This window comes from Diachasma alloeum, unplaced genomic scaffold (genome assembly GCF_001412515.2).
Source record: "Diachasma alloeum isolate Michigan unplaced genomic scaffold, Dall2.0 Dall_scaffold_00178, whole genome shotgun sequence".
Taxonomy (NCBI): Eukaryota; Metazoa; Arthropoda; class Insecta; order Hymenoptera; family Braconidae; genus Diachasma; species Diachasma alloeum.
In genome coordinates, this window is record NW_021680344.1 from 475403 (window position 1) to 491092 (window position 15690).

The window sequence follows — 15690 nt, forward strand, 5'->3', positions numbered from 1 at the left end:
CCATCAGTGTGGTGACCAATCGGGGGTCTTCTTGCTCGACCAATAGAATTCGATCATCACCAAGTGATTGATCTCTCCAGAATAGGGGATTCCGGTTATACCTCTTCTATTGGGAAGTCTGTACAGGAGAAATATTTATTATTTTCCTTAACCACTACTATGAATCGCTCCGAAAACGCACATTTACCGTACCCCGCGGTCTATCAGACCGCTACTCCGCTTCGATCGTAATTTCCATTTGTTTGCGTGAATGAATCAATACTTTTTGTAACTGAAGGTTCAAATGAGGGCTATAACGGGGAAGGGTTGAACAGAAGAGGTGAAATGTATTTGGAAAGCTCATGCGCCTGTTTGGTGTTGACAAACCCAACGTGGATCCGATTGCAAATCTACCAGTGGAAGTGACGCAGTTGATTCTCAGACAGCTTGATCCCCAATCACTCTTAAACGCAGCTCGAGTATCCCGGAGATAGCATCACGTCTGTCGAGGTGACTCTCGACTGAGGGCCACCGCCAGACGCCATCTCAGAAAGAAGAAAATGCTCGCTAACAATAAGACAGTGTTTCCCGCTTATACCCTAAGACATCGATACTCAGTATCGTATCGAAGCGGATTTTTTCATATCTATCCCGCAAAATATCGCCTTGGCAACTATGGATACGCGAAATATCGATATTTTTTAAGATTCTGGATGACAATGACAAATAAAGAAAATTTGAAGTGGAAGAATGCCACATAAAGATATAATGAGTATCGATACGATCGAGAAATACTATAAGACAGCCGTCAGACCCTCTCAGAAGTATGCTTAGGTTTAGGTGAAATAGTAGGAAGCTAGATAATAGTTCTTTATATAATTAGTGACAATTGCTAGGAACGTAGTTTCCGTAGTAGATATAAACTGGCAATTTAAATTAATGCACTTGTAAATTAATAGAATTTCAAATTAACTATTGAATAAAGTTACTATCGATCGTACGATTTTTTCTATAATTCATTTAACCCTTTGTGTTTATCGTTTTCGAACAACTCCTTCTCATCAATATACGGTCATAAATGAGAATATATTAAAAGAGTTAAGCAGTTTAGTTCATTAACCCTCGATGACTTGCGCTCTGCCGCCAACCTTCATCCGTCACACGGTTGGCGCAGCGCCGCTGGGTTAAACCGAGGGCGCTGTTGCCACCTTAGGTCTTACCGCTATGCGCGTTCCAAGTGTGGCAGAGAATGTAGCAACACTGTCGCTCGACAGGGACGCGCTTGCGCCGGGTGGCGTGGCGCCGCTTTTCTGCCCATTCAACGTTTCTATTCTTTTTTTAGCTAAACAATTTCCCCGAGACAAAAAACGGACAAAACCAACGCTAATAAATGGATTGAACTAGGAACTCGAATTTTTACAGAATTTTTAAGCGTTGAGCAACACGCTAAAATATAAAAGAACGGACGGCGCCGTGCTCATTAAGCGAGTGATCGAGGGTTAATATGTTGCATCGAAATACGTACACGAAGAGAAAAGTTGCATGACAATTTTCTATAAAATCGCGCAAATTTCGCGATATGGAGAGGTAATCGTGTAACAAAATAGCCATTCGATAAAGAATACTTTTGGGAGGACAAAATCGGCCGCGCGTGTTACGCACACGCCTTCCTCATTTCCTCACGTTAGAGGCACTACAGTTTCAGTCTTTCGCTTATTCGAGATTTTCGAGATATATCGAGATTTCCTTTCGAGATTTCCGCTCTCCTTTTCGCGATACGATGTTTCGAGTGGTTTAATAAAAAAAAAACACATTTTGTATACTAAAATTTCCCACACTGGTATAGGGTTCTTGATACCCATGTAAAGAGTATGGGAATAGACGAAATTGAAATGTCACCATACCGCGTTTGGTAAAAAGTCGTTTTCTGTACTGCTTCTCACGATTCCTCAGCTGGGAATTGGTATTTTGCATACCTGCCAAACTCGGAAACTTGAAAATCACTGTAAAAATAGTATTTTTCCGGGCTGCTGCAATGGGGTTTTTACTCGTGTGGTGGCCAGTCGCCACATAAAAAACCCCATCGCAGCAGCCCGGGACAAGATTTTTTGGTAGCGATTTTCAAGTTTTCGAGTTTGGGATGAGATGCAGCACAGAAAAATCTTTTCCCAGGGCTGTTGCGCTGGTGTTTTTTTTACTCGTATGGTTGGCCATTCAATACTATTTCCGTTACAGAAAAATTCCAACACATACGTGAATGATTACACGTCATTCAGCTTTTATTCACGTTCACTTGAAAAATTTTGGTGGGATGCAGACGAAACTTTTCAGTTTCGATATAAATTATCCTCACGTTTCGTCAATTTTTGCAAGCTAGCCGAGAAAAAATCACTGTTTGTCTCGCACTTTTTTCCCCGATATAGGGTGAAAAAGACCTAAAAATAGGTTCGGCTTCAAGATTACTTGACTTGTTTAGTAATTCTTCTCCAACTTTTTTCTCCATGTAGGCAACATAAATTGGTTGGAAAGAGTTGTTCTAAAATTCAAATTGTTTGACATCCAACAGAATTTACTAGTGAATTCTCTAGGTTGTTCTACAAAATTTTTTCGTGCAGGAACTTTTAGCTGTGACTAAGTCCAGGGACTTTAAAATTGCACCGCGGTCTCCACTCACTTTCGAAAGTTTTCATTAAATTGAGGATCTTACAAAAAATTGTCAGTGCAATGTGAAGCGGTTAGAATCCATTTTTCTGAGATTAAACTGCCGCCACAACGATGTATAAATTTCAAGTGCTTCTCGAACCATCCCAGCGCTACCATATGTGGGAATTCTTTTCCTTCAATTTCCGGTCCACCAGAAATTCTGGGATCAATTGGCATCGAACACTGGGATTCCGGACTGAGATGCTCATCCGTTGAATCGAGGAGATTCTGTTGAGAGAGCTCATATTGATATTCCCTGCATTCTTTGCATAAAAAGATGAAAAATATAGATAATGAATATACAAATAGGAAATTAGAGAAATAAGTACAATCGAGGTTTTATATAAGATACCTCGAACAGCGTTTTCTTGTAAGATACCTATGGCGTTGATCATTTTTCAATGGGAGACGAGTGATTATAAGGATCAAACGGAGTTAAGGCTCAAATGGAAGGAACAATCGAAGTGATCATAAGGGTCAAATGACTCACAAGGAACACCCGGGAGGTGTTCCCCTCCGATTTGGATCAAACTCATATATGTTGTAGAGGACTCAAAACTAAAGGACACGTATTTTTTTTTTATCGGCTAATACGCGGCTTTAGGGGGGGGGGGAACCATGGTCAGAAGGTGACCACCTTCGGGGGTGATCTTTCAATCCCACCTATAAGGAGGGTGTTTTTACAAATGTTCATCACGGTAATGAGTAGCTTGTGAGGAATTATGAAAATCATAATTGATAGTTCATGCGAGGGTTGAAATTTGGGGGGTAAACTACCCCTATAAAAATTTCGTTAAAAAAAACTATGTCTAAAAATTTTATAAAATCAATTGCGTTTGGAAGAACATGGAAAAATGCAGAATACGTGTTTTTGGATTTTCGCCAGAACTGAAATTTTCTGGAATACATAAAAAAATGATTTCTTGGGAATATCACCCATTACAGTAGTGAAGTTATTTATTCATTCCATCGAGGTAATAAATAGCTTGTGAGTGATCATGAAAATCACGATTAATAGTTCCTCTGCAGGTTGAAATTTGGGGGGTGAACTACCCCTTTGAAATCATTTTTTTTATTAAAAAAATACATGGCTCAGGATTTTATGGAAATTATTGCATCGGGAAGATCATGAAATAATACAGTATACCTTTTTTCGCATTTATCTCGGCATCGAAGTTATGAAGTAAGAACATTGATTTCTTTTATAAGTCACTGATTCCAAATATTTGAATTTTCAATTTTGATTCTAATAGTCCGCACGTGAAGATTATATTCCTTCAGAATCCGGCATTATGATGACAACAATAACAGATTAAAGAAACAATGATCCACTGGGATAGAATTTTCTTCTACTTCAGGGGCAGCAATGTTGTGGTTATTCCAAGGAAAAGCAACCACAAATACCAAAAAAACTTACCGAATAATCGGGATTTTTCCATATAGTATTATTTATCTTATAATTTTTGTGTCTGGGAAAGCTGGGTAATGGTTCCATGAGGTGATTCATCATTATACTATATGTGGTGTTAACACACTGCTGAAAGCGATAATAAATCCAAACAAAGTAACAATATTCATGCGAACGTCACCTATACCCAAAAATAGCGTATCAGTTCAGTAATCATGCATTATTGATAACCCCGAATATTTCTGCAATTTTGTTCTCATCCGTTTCGCACAGTGTTCAGTCTACATAAACATATCACGGGAAAACATTTTCTTTTTCTAATTGTGAATCTCCAATTGTTTTCACCATGAAATTCAATCGTATAAACGTTATTAAGCTCCTCATGGCAACATTTGAAGTAATGAATCTTGTGGAAACTCCTGTAACTAATANAATCCTATAAACATTATTAAGCTCCCCATGGCAACATTTGAAGTGATGAATCTTGTGGAAACTCCTGTACCTAATGAAGAATGAGAATTGGCAACTAATTTCGAGAACATATTGAAAGAAACTATGGAGGAATATAATGATGTGGAAATAATTGAAGAATCCACTCTCGATTTCCAAGAGCCGTATAAAGATATCGAAATAATACCAATTGAGGATACAGAATTCCAACCGCGTCTTAAAGAATCACCTGATAGTTGTTCGGATGATGACGAACCTATAGGCTATGAATATAAAAAAAAGCAGTTGAATTCTGGAGGAGTGCGAAAACGAAGAAAAATCTGTTTATAAAAACCGTTTCCAATAGATTCAAAAAAGTGAAATCCGTCCAACAATTACGTCGCTTGGCGCATGAAGTCAATAAAGGAGGAACTTATATGGAGTAGTTAAAGCGTATATCAGAGTATACATTGAAAAATATGAAGAATGCTATTGATGCGGGGTTAATTGTTCATGATGCAGACCTACGAAGGTGGGCTCTGCAAGCCTCGATAAATATTGGAAATGAGGATAATCGTTTTAAGGCCTCCCCGTGGTGGCTGCATTACTTCAAAAGAGCTCATCGTATTACATCTCGCAAGATTACTAAATTCGTGACGCAAAACAATGGAAAATCAAGAAGATTTACAAAAAACTGCGGATGAATTCGTGCAAAAAATCAAACCATATTTTGAAATGTATGGCTCGCAAAACATCTATAATTCTGATCAAAGTGGTTTCTAATTGGAAACGCATTCGGGACGAACTTTGGCGGACGAGGCGTCTACAGAAGTCTCGTGCATTGTACAATCTATAACGGCAACGACACACAGTTGTACGATCCAACCCACGATATCTGCTGATGGAAAATTATTGTCACCTCTTTTCATTGTTTACAAGGAACCCTCCGGAACTTTTGGCCCAAGGGTCCAGAAGAATCTATTCAGACCTTCAAATGTTTATGTAACAGTTTCAAAATCGGGAAAACTGACTTTTGGTATGATGATATTTTTAATGTATAATAAGATGTGATAAGTTATTTACACTGATTGCAATGTTCATCGTATTCCAAACATTCCAGAGCACTTCAAAATTTGGTTGGAAGAAGTATTCTTTCCACACGTGGGACCAAAAAGTACTGTTGATCGATTCATGGAGTGGACATTGCTCTCGAGTGATAAAAGAGGCAACTCCTTGGAATAAAGAATTATTAACTATGATGATTCCGAAAGGGACGACCGGGAAAATTAAACCTCTTGATGTATGCGGTTTCAGAAATTTGAAAAATTATATCCGTCATTTTTCAGATACGGTCGTTCTCTTGAATCATGACATCAATTTACATGCACGAAATAACGTAATAAAATTGCAATCTCTAGTTCATAATCAATTATCGTCACCAAGGTATCTAAATCTATTTCGTTATGCTTGGTTCCAAAGTCGTTATATTGCTAAAAAATCAGAGGAATTTGATAATCTTGTTGATTTTGCATTTGGACAATCTTCCAATCTACAATGTGACGTTGATGGTTGTTCTAATGTTGCAGTAGTTAGATGCTCGTGGTGCAGAAAGTCTCTCTGCCTGCACCATTTTTTTTATGAATATCATTTCTATACCGATTGTAATCCATAATAAAATATATATATGGACAACCACAGGAAAATGCCAAAGAAGTAAAGGCTCGATTGAGACGGATGGAATGAGTTTCTACAATAAATACTAAATCATTTGGACAACTCACAGTTCTCTCAGAAATTATTTCTTCTACCTCAGAAAATTTGAGTTCCGGGGAAAATAAAAAAAAGGTATTCCGCATTTTTCCATGTTCTTCCCAATGCAATCATTTTCATGAAATCCTGACCTATAATTAAAAAAAAAATATTTTCACAGGGGTAGTTCCCCCCCCCCTTCAAATTTCAACCCCCAGAGGAACTATCACTCGTGATTTTCATAATCGCTCATAAGCTATTTTCTCCTTCGATGGAATGAGTAAATAACTCCACCACTGTGATGGGTGATATTTTCTAGAAATCTTTTTTTTTATCCCACAAAATTTTAGTTCTGGCGAAAATCCAAAAAAACGTATTCTGCATTTTCCCATGTTCTTTCAGACGCAAATGGTTTTATAAAATTCTGAGCCATAGTTTTTTTTTGAAAAATGAAATTTTTATAGGGGTAGTTTACCCTTCAAATTTTAACCCCCGGATGAACTATCAATTATGATTTTCATAATTTCTTACCAGCTATATATTACCTTGATGAAATGGATAAAAAATTTCACCACTGTGATGAGTCATATTGCCGAGAAATAATTTTTTTCACCCCAAAAAACTTCAGTTCCGGGGAAAATCCAAAAACAGGTGTTCTGCATTTTTCCATGCTCTTGCAAATGCAATTGTTTTTATCAAATTATGAGCCATATATAATTATATATATATATTTTTTTTTTAACAAAATTTTTACGGGGTAGTTTACCCCCCCCCCCAATTTCAACTCCCAGAGGAACTATCAATTTTGATTTTTATAACTTCTCACAAGGTATTCATTACCGTGATGAACATTTGTAAAAACACCCTCCTTATAGATGGGATTGAAACATCACCCCCGAAGGTGGTCACCTTCTAACCATGGTTTCTCCCCCTAAAGCCGCGTATTAGCCGATAAAAAAAATACGTGTCCTTTAGTTTTGAATCCTCTACAACATATGAGTTTGATCAAAATCGGAGGGGAACACTCCCTAGTGGTCCTTGTCAGTTCGGTAGTACAAACGGTTGCCAAGATCGGCGATTGTCGAAAATTTGTTAATAACAAATCAGTCATTCATTGAATCGAAATTTCGTTTACGCCATTCGATAAAAGAGTATGTGGAGTATGTTTAGTAAAAATTACAGGATTTTTCATGAAAATTAGCTCGATAAACAAGAGGTTTGAATATGCATTTAACATCGAATTCAGTTCCGTATGCTTCATGTATTGAAAAAAAAATATTAACAATAACTTGAAAAAAAATCGTGTCGCCTTGTGCTAATAATTTTATCTATTTCATTGAGATATTTTTAGAATTTCGATATCTACAATAGTACGAAAGAGAATGAATTTTGATTAATCACGGAAAGAGTCTAGGACAAGCTCTCGGATCTATGAGTGCGTTTCGGAATCAACTATCGTAGCTGCAGTCAAGCAAAATTGGATAGGGTTGCAGTACTGTTACTGCGACTATCTCGATTGCGAAACGCACCCTTACCATGGACGTCATACTTGAGGGGATTACTACTATGAGTTTTAAAAGTCGCGGGCGATTCGAGTGAGATTTCTCATACATTGAAGATCGATTATATAGGAGAGAGTGGGGCAAAATGAAACAGTCGAAAATACGGGTGTTTGACCGAATTCAAGTAAACAAAATTTTTTATCAATTTTTTTTTGAATTTTAATTTATTAACTTTTTTTATTATTGGAAGTACTGATTAGAATAATAATTTTCTATTCAGTAGAATAAAAAATAGAATATTAGAAAAGTAGAATAAAAAATTATTATTCTCATCAGTACTCTCAATAATAAAAAAAGTTAATAAACAGAAGTTGATAACAAATTATTTTTTTACTCGAATTGCGTCAAATAGTCGTTTCCCGGCTGTTTCATTTTGCCCCTCACTCCCCTACACTAATAGAAAAGGTGGAACGATTCAGTTGCACCAAACGAGGCTTCTTAACTGCTACCGCGATTCGTTAATAGTTCACGAATCGTGGTAATAGTTAAAAAGTCTTGTTCGGTTCGATTAAACCGGTCTATCAGTGTAGGTCTAAAAACTAATAATTAGTGCAAAAAAATTAATTGTTTATTGTTTGTTTGCCCCGCACACGCTTAAAATGTTAAAAATGGTCCAGGGCCTCCAATTGTTGAGCTACAGAAGTTTCTTTTTTGGAAAATTTTTGCAAAAATTTGTGCAATAATAATTACGAATTCGTTTTTGAAATTCGACTCCTACATAGCTAATTTCGTTTTGTTTAAAATAAAAATGTGTGCCATTCAGGTAAAATAGCAAGAAAAATTATCCTTAAAATGTTAAAAATATATTCTCGATTCTTTCAGAAACATTTTTCGGGGTATTTTACGTGAACGGTGCAATTTTTTATTTAAAAAAAAACAAAATTAGCTATGTAGGAATTGAATTTCAAAAAAATAATTCGTGATTGTTTTTGTACACATTTTTTCAAAAATTTTGGAAAAGAAATGTCTCTAGCTCAAAAATTGGAGGCCCTGTACTATTTTTAACATTTTAAGCGTCTGCGGGGCAAACGAACAATAAACAATTAATTTTTTTGCACTAATTATTCGTTCTTAGACATATATAGGGTGCGTTTCACAATCGAGGTAGTCGCAGTAACAGTACTGCAACCCTATCCAATTTTGCTTGGCTGCAGCTACGGTAGTTCATTCCCACGCCCATTAGCCCACGCCTTTTAAAACTCATAGTAGTCTCCCCTTAACATATTTGTGTTCAGGGACCACAAAAACATAAAGTCCAGTGATAAAATTCAATGGACCTAAAAGTGTGTACGGAACCTGTTACAGCGTATGGACTAAACCCTAGATATTCCAACAATGACATGATTTCAAAAGGCAAACATTCGTCAATAATTTCTCCGCGAAACTCAGCGCCGAAGGCGGGAAAAAAATTGAATGAAAAAAAAGGACTATCCAAAACTTACTTCTTTCGCATATTCTCTCAATTTCGGAGGGAGACTCTGATTTTTGCGGATCCCGTCTTAACCCGTAGTTCACCTCATCAGAATTGTTCCTTCGCTGTATAAATCGCGATGTTTGTAAAATATCCATTTCATTTACCACTAATTTTCCTGAAGAATCTTTAGGATAGCACTCTGCAATATTTGTAAACACAAGTGCAATCGCTAGCCAGATGCTACATTGCAACATATTGAATAAATTCAGTATCAAAATTTAATAATTCTTCTTGGATTGTTCTGGCACTGAAAAAATGTCTTGCGGTCGGTAATTTGATAATTGAGTGATTCCGGATCGAAATGTTAACCCTCTGACTCGCAAATCGTATGAAACCGTATCGGTGTGATGCCCGCCAATTACAGCGCGCCGTGCGATGTGTTAGTGAGAAATGGTCACGTGACTATTCCCTCACTCCTGTCGCGTCAGGACCGTTGTAACCATTGCAACTCTATTGGGGCTCTTCTACATATTCTCGTGTAATACGTAAGGTAAATGTCCCGGTACCTGACTCAGTCCCAATACACGGAGAGAAAAATACACCATAATTCCGTGAGAGTCCCTCCAAAAATTAGTGTGCTACTCACTAATGCTGGGACATAACAGGGGGTCACCAGAAAATTCGTATGTGGCACCCTAAGTTTTACGGGCATCGCGCGAAGTAGTGGCGCAAGTCCCTCTAAAAATTGGGGTGCCACATTCGAATTTTTCGATGACCCCCTGTTATGTCCCAGCATTGATGAGTAGCACACTAATTTTTGAAACATTTTTTTCTCAGTGTAGCTGAATCGCCGAGTATCCGATTACCAATTTCTTTCGATAAGTAATTATTTCTTCTCAAAAATGATAATATTTAATTTTTTAAAGAAGCGTAGGGTTTCNGTAAATGTCCCGGTACCTGACTCAGTCCCAATAGCTGAATCGCCGAGTATCCGATTGCCAATTTCTTTCGATAAGTAATTATTTCTTCTCAAAAATGATAATATTTAATTTTTTAAAGAAGCGTAGGGTTTCAATGATTCTAACGAAATAAATTCCATGCGGTTGGTATTCCCAAAAAAATTTGGATTCAACAATTAAAGTTGATACTCGGTTGAATTGCTGCCTTCGGTCCGATTCCTAGTGTCAACTGCTAAGAGGTGACTCATCAAATGATAGCGATTCATTCAGTCATGCGAGTATTGAAAAATTAATTAAATAATTCATCAAGCAGGGACTGACTTAAACTTTTGTAAAAGTGGTAAAAATTTCGAGAATAACAATTTTTTATACCAATAAATAGCTATTCAGGTATTGGGCCATCAGGCCTAACCTATGTCCGAGTAGCTGAATTCGTTATTTTACTATTAAGTTTCGTATTGTTACACGTATGAGATATTGTCATAAGTGAAACTATCGAAAATACTTCAGTGCACGTGAATAAAATAATCAGAATTTTTTTTTTCTTCAAACTAAATTTTTCCTCTAAAGAGAAATTTTAGAGTCTGCACACCTACCGACTGGAATCTGAAGAGTGTTATTTTATTGAGAAAACTTACTGAATGTTTCTTCTATTTGCATAATGTCATGATGATGATCCATATGTCATAATATTCGTGCCAATCTATTATTTAATGAACGATATTTATTATTAAGTGTAGATTTCCGTGGCAACAACTTGTGATTCAACTACTGGCCCATGGGGATTCAGGTATTGGGACATGGACCTTTTTTGGATTCAACTACTAGGACATAGCTCTTACATAATAAATTGGTTTAATTTGATGTTTGTTTAATATTTTTATAGCTAAAAATAATTGTTTTCGGTCAAATAAAGTTCGATAATCCTCTAGAATAATTCCTCTATGACCAATACAACCGAATTTATTTTTATGCACGTTCTTTCATCGACTCTTCCTTAAAGATTTAGCTACCGAGACATTCACCTTAATAGAATTCAGTAGTGAAGTGGCAAACGGAGATAAGTCGACTTATCTCCCAGTTGAGTTTTTGAGAAATATTTCCGAATCTAAGGGAGACAGCGAAATTTTCGCAATTACATTTGTTGTAGCATTCAAAAAAGGTTATAACAAAAATTTTGCTATCTTCCTTAGATTCCGAGATATTGATTGAAAACTGATCAATAGTCAAAATTGACTTATCTCCTTTTACCACTTCGTTACTGAATTGCTCTCCTGATTTGGAGATTGACGGCAATGGGATGTTTTATTTCAAATTGCTTCTTTTCTTCTGGAAAATGTGTTTCATCCTATTACCAATGAATTCCTTTTAAGAATTTTTATGTTTGGGATTTATATTCAAACGTGCACTTAGTGCTACGGCACTATTCGCGCGCTCACTATCATCCCCTTCCACGTCGAACACTCCGCCCCCATAGGTAGTGGGGATAAGATTGCGAGTCAGAGGGTTGACCTCTTCCAGAGTCGCATTCAAAAATTTTTAACTGAAAAAACCTAATGAAAATCCTTTGAACGATATATTTATCTTCAATTTGAATTCAGAATCCTTCTCAATACTACTTAAAAGGGGGAAATTTAATGAATAAGTTTTATGAAAGGAATAAGCGCTTATGAATGCTAGAACAAGTGTATGAATGTGTTTACACAAAGTATCAGCTGTTTACTTCTCCTCTCCCCCTGCCCCCCCGCCCCATTCGCGCCGTCGCTGCACACCACAAGTGCCACTCGTGCAGCTCTCAGTGTATATTATTGAAAAAATATTCTCTTGATAAAAACACAGCAATTGTTGTAATATTTCGGTGAAAATCATTGTTTGTCTAATCAATTGCCGCAATCATGTCGAATCACTCTCTCATAATAAAATCCGGCTTCCTACGAGCCCCACTAGCCAACGGAGTGGGTCGTTACATCGGACAATTACAACGAATAACTCTGAAATTCTGCAAAAATCATGGGGCCAGTCGCGGTATGAGGTGAGTAATCATATAAATTGTGAACAAACACTCCTTGACACTTATCTCATTCGTTAGAAACAATTGTACTCCAGTGAACGTCCTTCTTAACCTCAATTCCATTTTTTATGGGTATTATCTTGTAGAGATTTCCTGGAGAATGATCTCCTCGATTTTGCAAAGGAAAATCCTGGTGTTGTGGTGTATGTCAAGCCGAGGAGACATCGAGGTCCAGTAATTGTTGGAGAATATCGTGAGTGAAAACAAGTGGATAATGGCACTTTTTATAAATAAGTGATGTACATAGTTCAACTTCTGGACGGGGGTTAGTTTGAATATTCCATAAATAATGAAATGAAAATTGTACTGGTTATTTCACCTTTCAATAATATTACTCATGTGATCAATTATTTTGTCTGTTGATCAACATTTAATAAACAAAAAAAAATATGGCCTAGTCGTCCAGAAATTTGGGGTTTTGGCCGCATTCAACTATTTCTTAATTTTATTATTCTTTGTTTTGTTATTTTCACTTTAAATAATTTTTTTCTGCTAATTAAAACATTCTTGAAGGCATGGAAGCCGTCATATCCCCATTTAGGTGATTCTTTTATTTTAGATCCTTCCACGAAACTCGCATTTCCCTTAACCGTCCAGTAATTGGTCTGTTTACCCTATAACTATTGCTGCTCTTCTTCTATTTCAATGTCATTGTACTGTCAACAATTGAAATGCCATAATAGTACATTAGAGTACGAGGACATAAATTTCGTTTTTGATGAATGTGAAGTTTACAGGCCGAGCCGAAGGCTAGGTGTGTACTCCATTTGTTACTAACGAAATTGACAACAAAGAACTTAAACGCATTGGTTCTAAAATTTGGTAAAAAGTATCCATGCGCTTACACGCTTACGTCTATTTTTGAATGGATAAATAGACGAAACAAAACAAAATTCAACCCAATTTTTATGAAAACCAAAATTCTAGTGAAAGTCTCAATTTTGACTCTCAGGACTCTATAAATAAACTAACTTATTCCGAGTTTCTAAATTGTTATTTTGAAAACGAACAATATTTCTGACTAGACATTCGTGTTTCACATGAGGAATCGCACTCAAATGATCATGAAAAATGGAAATTGTCTAGTATCCTGCACGAAGAATATCAAATCAAAGTATTTTCCCCTCTGCGCGCAAATGAATTGGGGATACGTAATTCTCGGAATTTTATTCCCCTACAGATTCCCTGTGGTATCTTGTACGAAGATTGGACTGTACATTTTAAACCATACACCGTAGCGTAATAACTTATAGTCTAAAGCCAATTGGGGACTCTAAACTATGAAATAGAAAAAATACCATTGAAATCCATTCAATCGCTTTTGCGTGAATCGCGGCCAAAGAATGGGCAACAGATTTATTATATTTGAGAAGAAAATTTAGTCAGAGTTTAACCCAAGTTCTGTCAGAAGTTAGTCGGGGCTGTGAATCAATGTGAATAAGTATTCAACATAATATACTAGTACCTGAGCTTCAGGATATTTAGCCATTTTCAGCAAATCTCATTTTTTCATGTTCAAGGAAAATTCTATAATTTTTTTGGCTGATAGCAGAATATATGAAACTAACTTCTTTGATGTTAAAAAAAAGATTAATCGCAATAGTCTCGCTAGAAATAAATAAACAAATTTTTCCTTATACACGGACTCTTATAGGTTTTATGTTGAAATTTATAATTCACATACTATAAAACTCTAAAAATAGAAATAAAAATAGAAGGTAATGTGCAAAACTATGCTGAATCGAATGGCCAGAAAACAATTTCGGATACCCGCGCAAAAAGAGGAAATATTTGAATGATTCTATCCCATAGAAGCGCATGTTAGCGCATGCATTTGGTGTATTTTGTCTATTTCATTTCTAAATAATGAACATGGGTTGGTGGATTGAAATTTGTATCAAAGTGAAGGGAATATCTTCATCTCTCAGTTGAAAAAAAGACAATTTTTTTTTCAAGTACTTGCGATTTTGGATAAACATCCTTAACAGAGACAGAGGGTTCGATATAAACAAGTGGGTAATACAAGCTAGCGAATGTTATAAACTGTTTCTATGAAAAATATGGGGACAATCGTAAGAAAAACTTGTTTTCTAGGGATATACTTTAAGTATACCTCACATATACCTCAAGCATACTTCGTCTTACCCCTGCATTACCCAATCGCTTTCGGTTCAGTCAATGTTTGCATTGTTTTTTAGTTAATGGAGAGAGACACTGGGTGAGCGTGGCGAACTTCCCAAAGGAAGACATTATCAAGTGGATTGAACTCCTGAGAACACAATCGAAAGATGGATCACTAATGAGGTTACGAAAGATGTTCCACACAGAGTTCCCATCGATTCAGGGACCGTGGACCCCCTTCACCTTCAGAAACCCAATGTGGAACATTACGAAATTCCCCGATGTAAGTTTTGATAAGTTCACGTATAAGCTAATTTTTGTTCTATTATTTCTTTGTCCTTCTATGATTCTGAACAAATATCAAATATTATTTTATTGGAATTCTATTATATATGTTAATTGTAAATTGGCTTTTGCCTCCTTGTATCAATGTGTAATGCGAAATTGAATTGAAATGGGACAACCGATTTTCGAACAAATTCACAACTAACGAAAAAATTCTACAAATTCTATTACATTTTTATGAAATTATTATCACATCATCATTTTTTCAATTAAAAGAAATGAATAAAGTGCCGGAAGAGTGTCCTTATCGAGAAAATACCCACGAATTTGATTTTTATCAATGATGAAATGGATTGAAAGAATATAAAAGGATGCAAATGGAAGATGAAAAATTTTATGCTATTATTATATAGAATATCTTATTGGTCTCTTTTTTATTACAGAGATTTTGAACTGAATATCGAACAAATTCCGTGAATAATACGAATTGTTCTTATTGATCTCTTCTTCATTATAGCGAAGAGAGAAGAAAATCCCCTTTTTATTCTTTCGTAAATATTCATGATCGAGTTTTACAAACAGTCCACTGAAACCATATATTCGAGGGATTGTCTATGCAAGATTTTCAACTGACTTTCTTTCATTTCTTTCAGAGTATCATTGGAAACGTAGTAGTCGAGGAGCAGACCGCAACAGAAAAATTATTGCAAATCTTTAAAGCCCAGCAGGAATCCAAAAAATTGACCCAAATTGAGGCAAAACAATCATCCTCCTAAAATTAATCACATAGTGTACATAGGATCATAAATAAAGCGTGCATTACTTCAAATGTATAATACAAACGTTTATTTCAACATTATCTTCCCCATTAGAAAACAAATTAGCAAGATATAGGTAATTACCAAATTTTATCGACTCACACATCCAAACACACAATTTCCTCACAAATTAAATCCGCATGAGTAAAATTCCATGTAATGATGAAAACGTTTCTGATAAAAATTAACAGA

General features: G+C 36.0%; 2 protein-coding genes across 2 annotated transcripts in view; one reads left to right on the top strand and one right to left on the bottom strand.

Annotated features, from left to right (window-relative positions):
- The window catches only part of LOC107038265 (serine protease snake), a 12832-nt gene extending 3404 nt beyond the window's left edge, over window positions 1–9428 (bottom strand). Inside the window, exons 1-2 of the mRNA XM_015257276.1 lie at window positions 9273–9428; window positions 2687–2945 (exon numbers count right to left, since the gene is read on the bottom strand). Coding sequence (XP_015112762.1) covers window positions 2687–2945; window positions 9273–9399 — 386 coding nt within the window. The 5' untranslated portion in view covers window positions 9400–9428. The remainder of the gene's footprint in view (window positions 1–2686; window positions 2946–9272) is intronic.
- A 2266-nt stretch (window positions 9429–11694) lies between these two features.
- LOC107038745 (39S ribosomal protein L43, mitochondrial) lies at window positions 11695–15513 on the top strand. The gene is made up of 4 exons (XM_015258004.1): window positions 11695–12235; window positions 12361–12467; window positions 14473–14678; window positions 15334–15513. The coding sequence occupies exons 1-4, from the start codon at window positions 12099–12101 to the stop codon at window positions 15454–15456; spliced, it is 573 nt and encodes a 190-aa protein (XP_015113490.1). The 5' UTR covers window positions 11695–12098; the 3' UTR covers window positions 15457–15513.
- The last annotated feature ends 177 nt before the right edge of the window (window positions 15514–15690 follow it).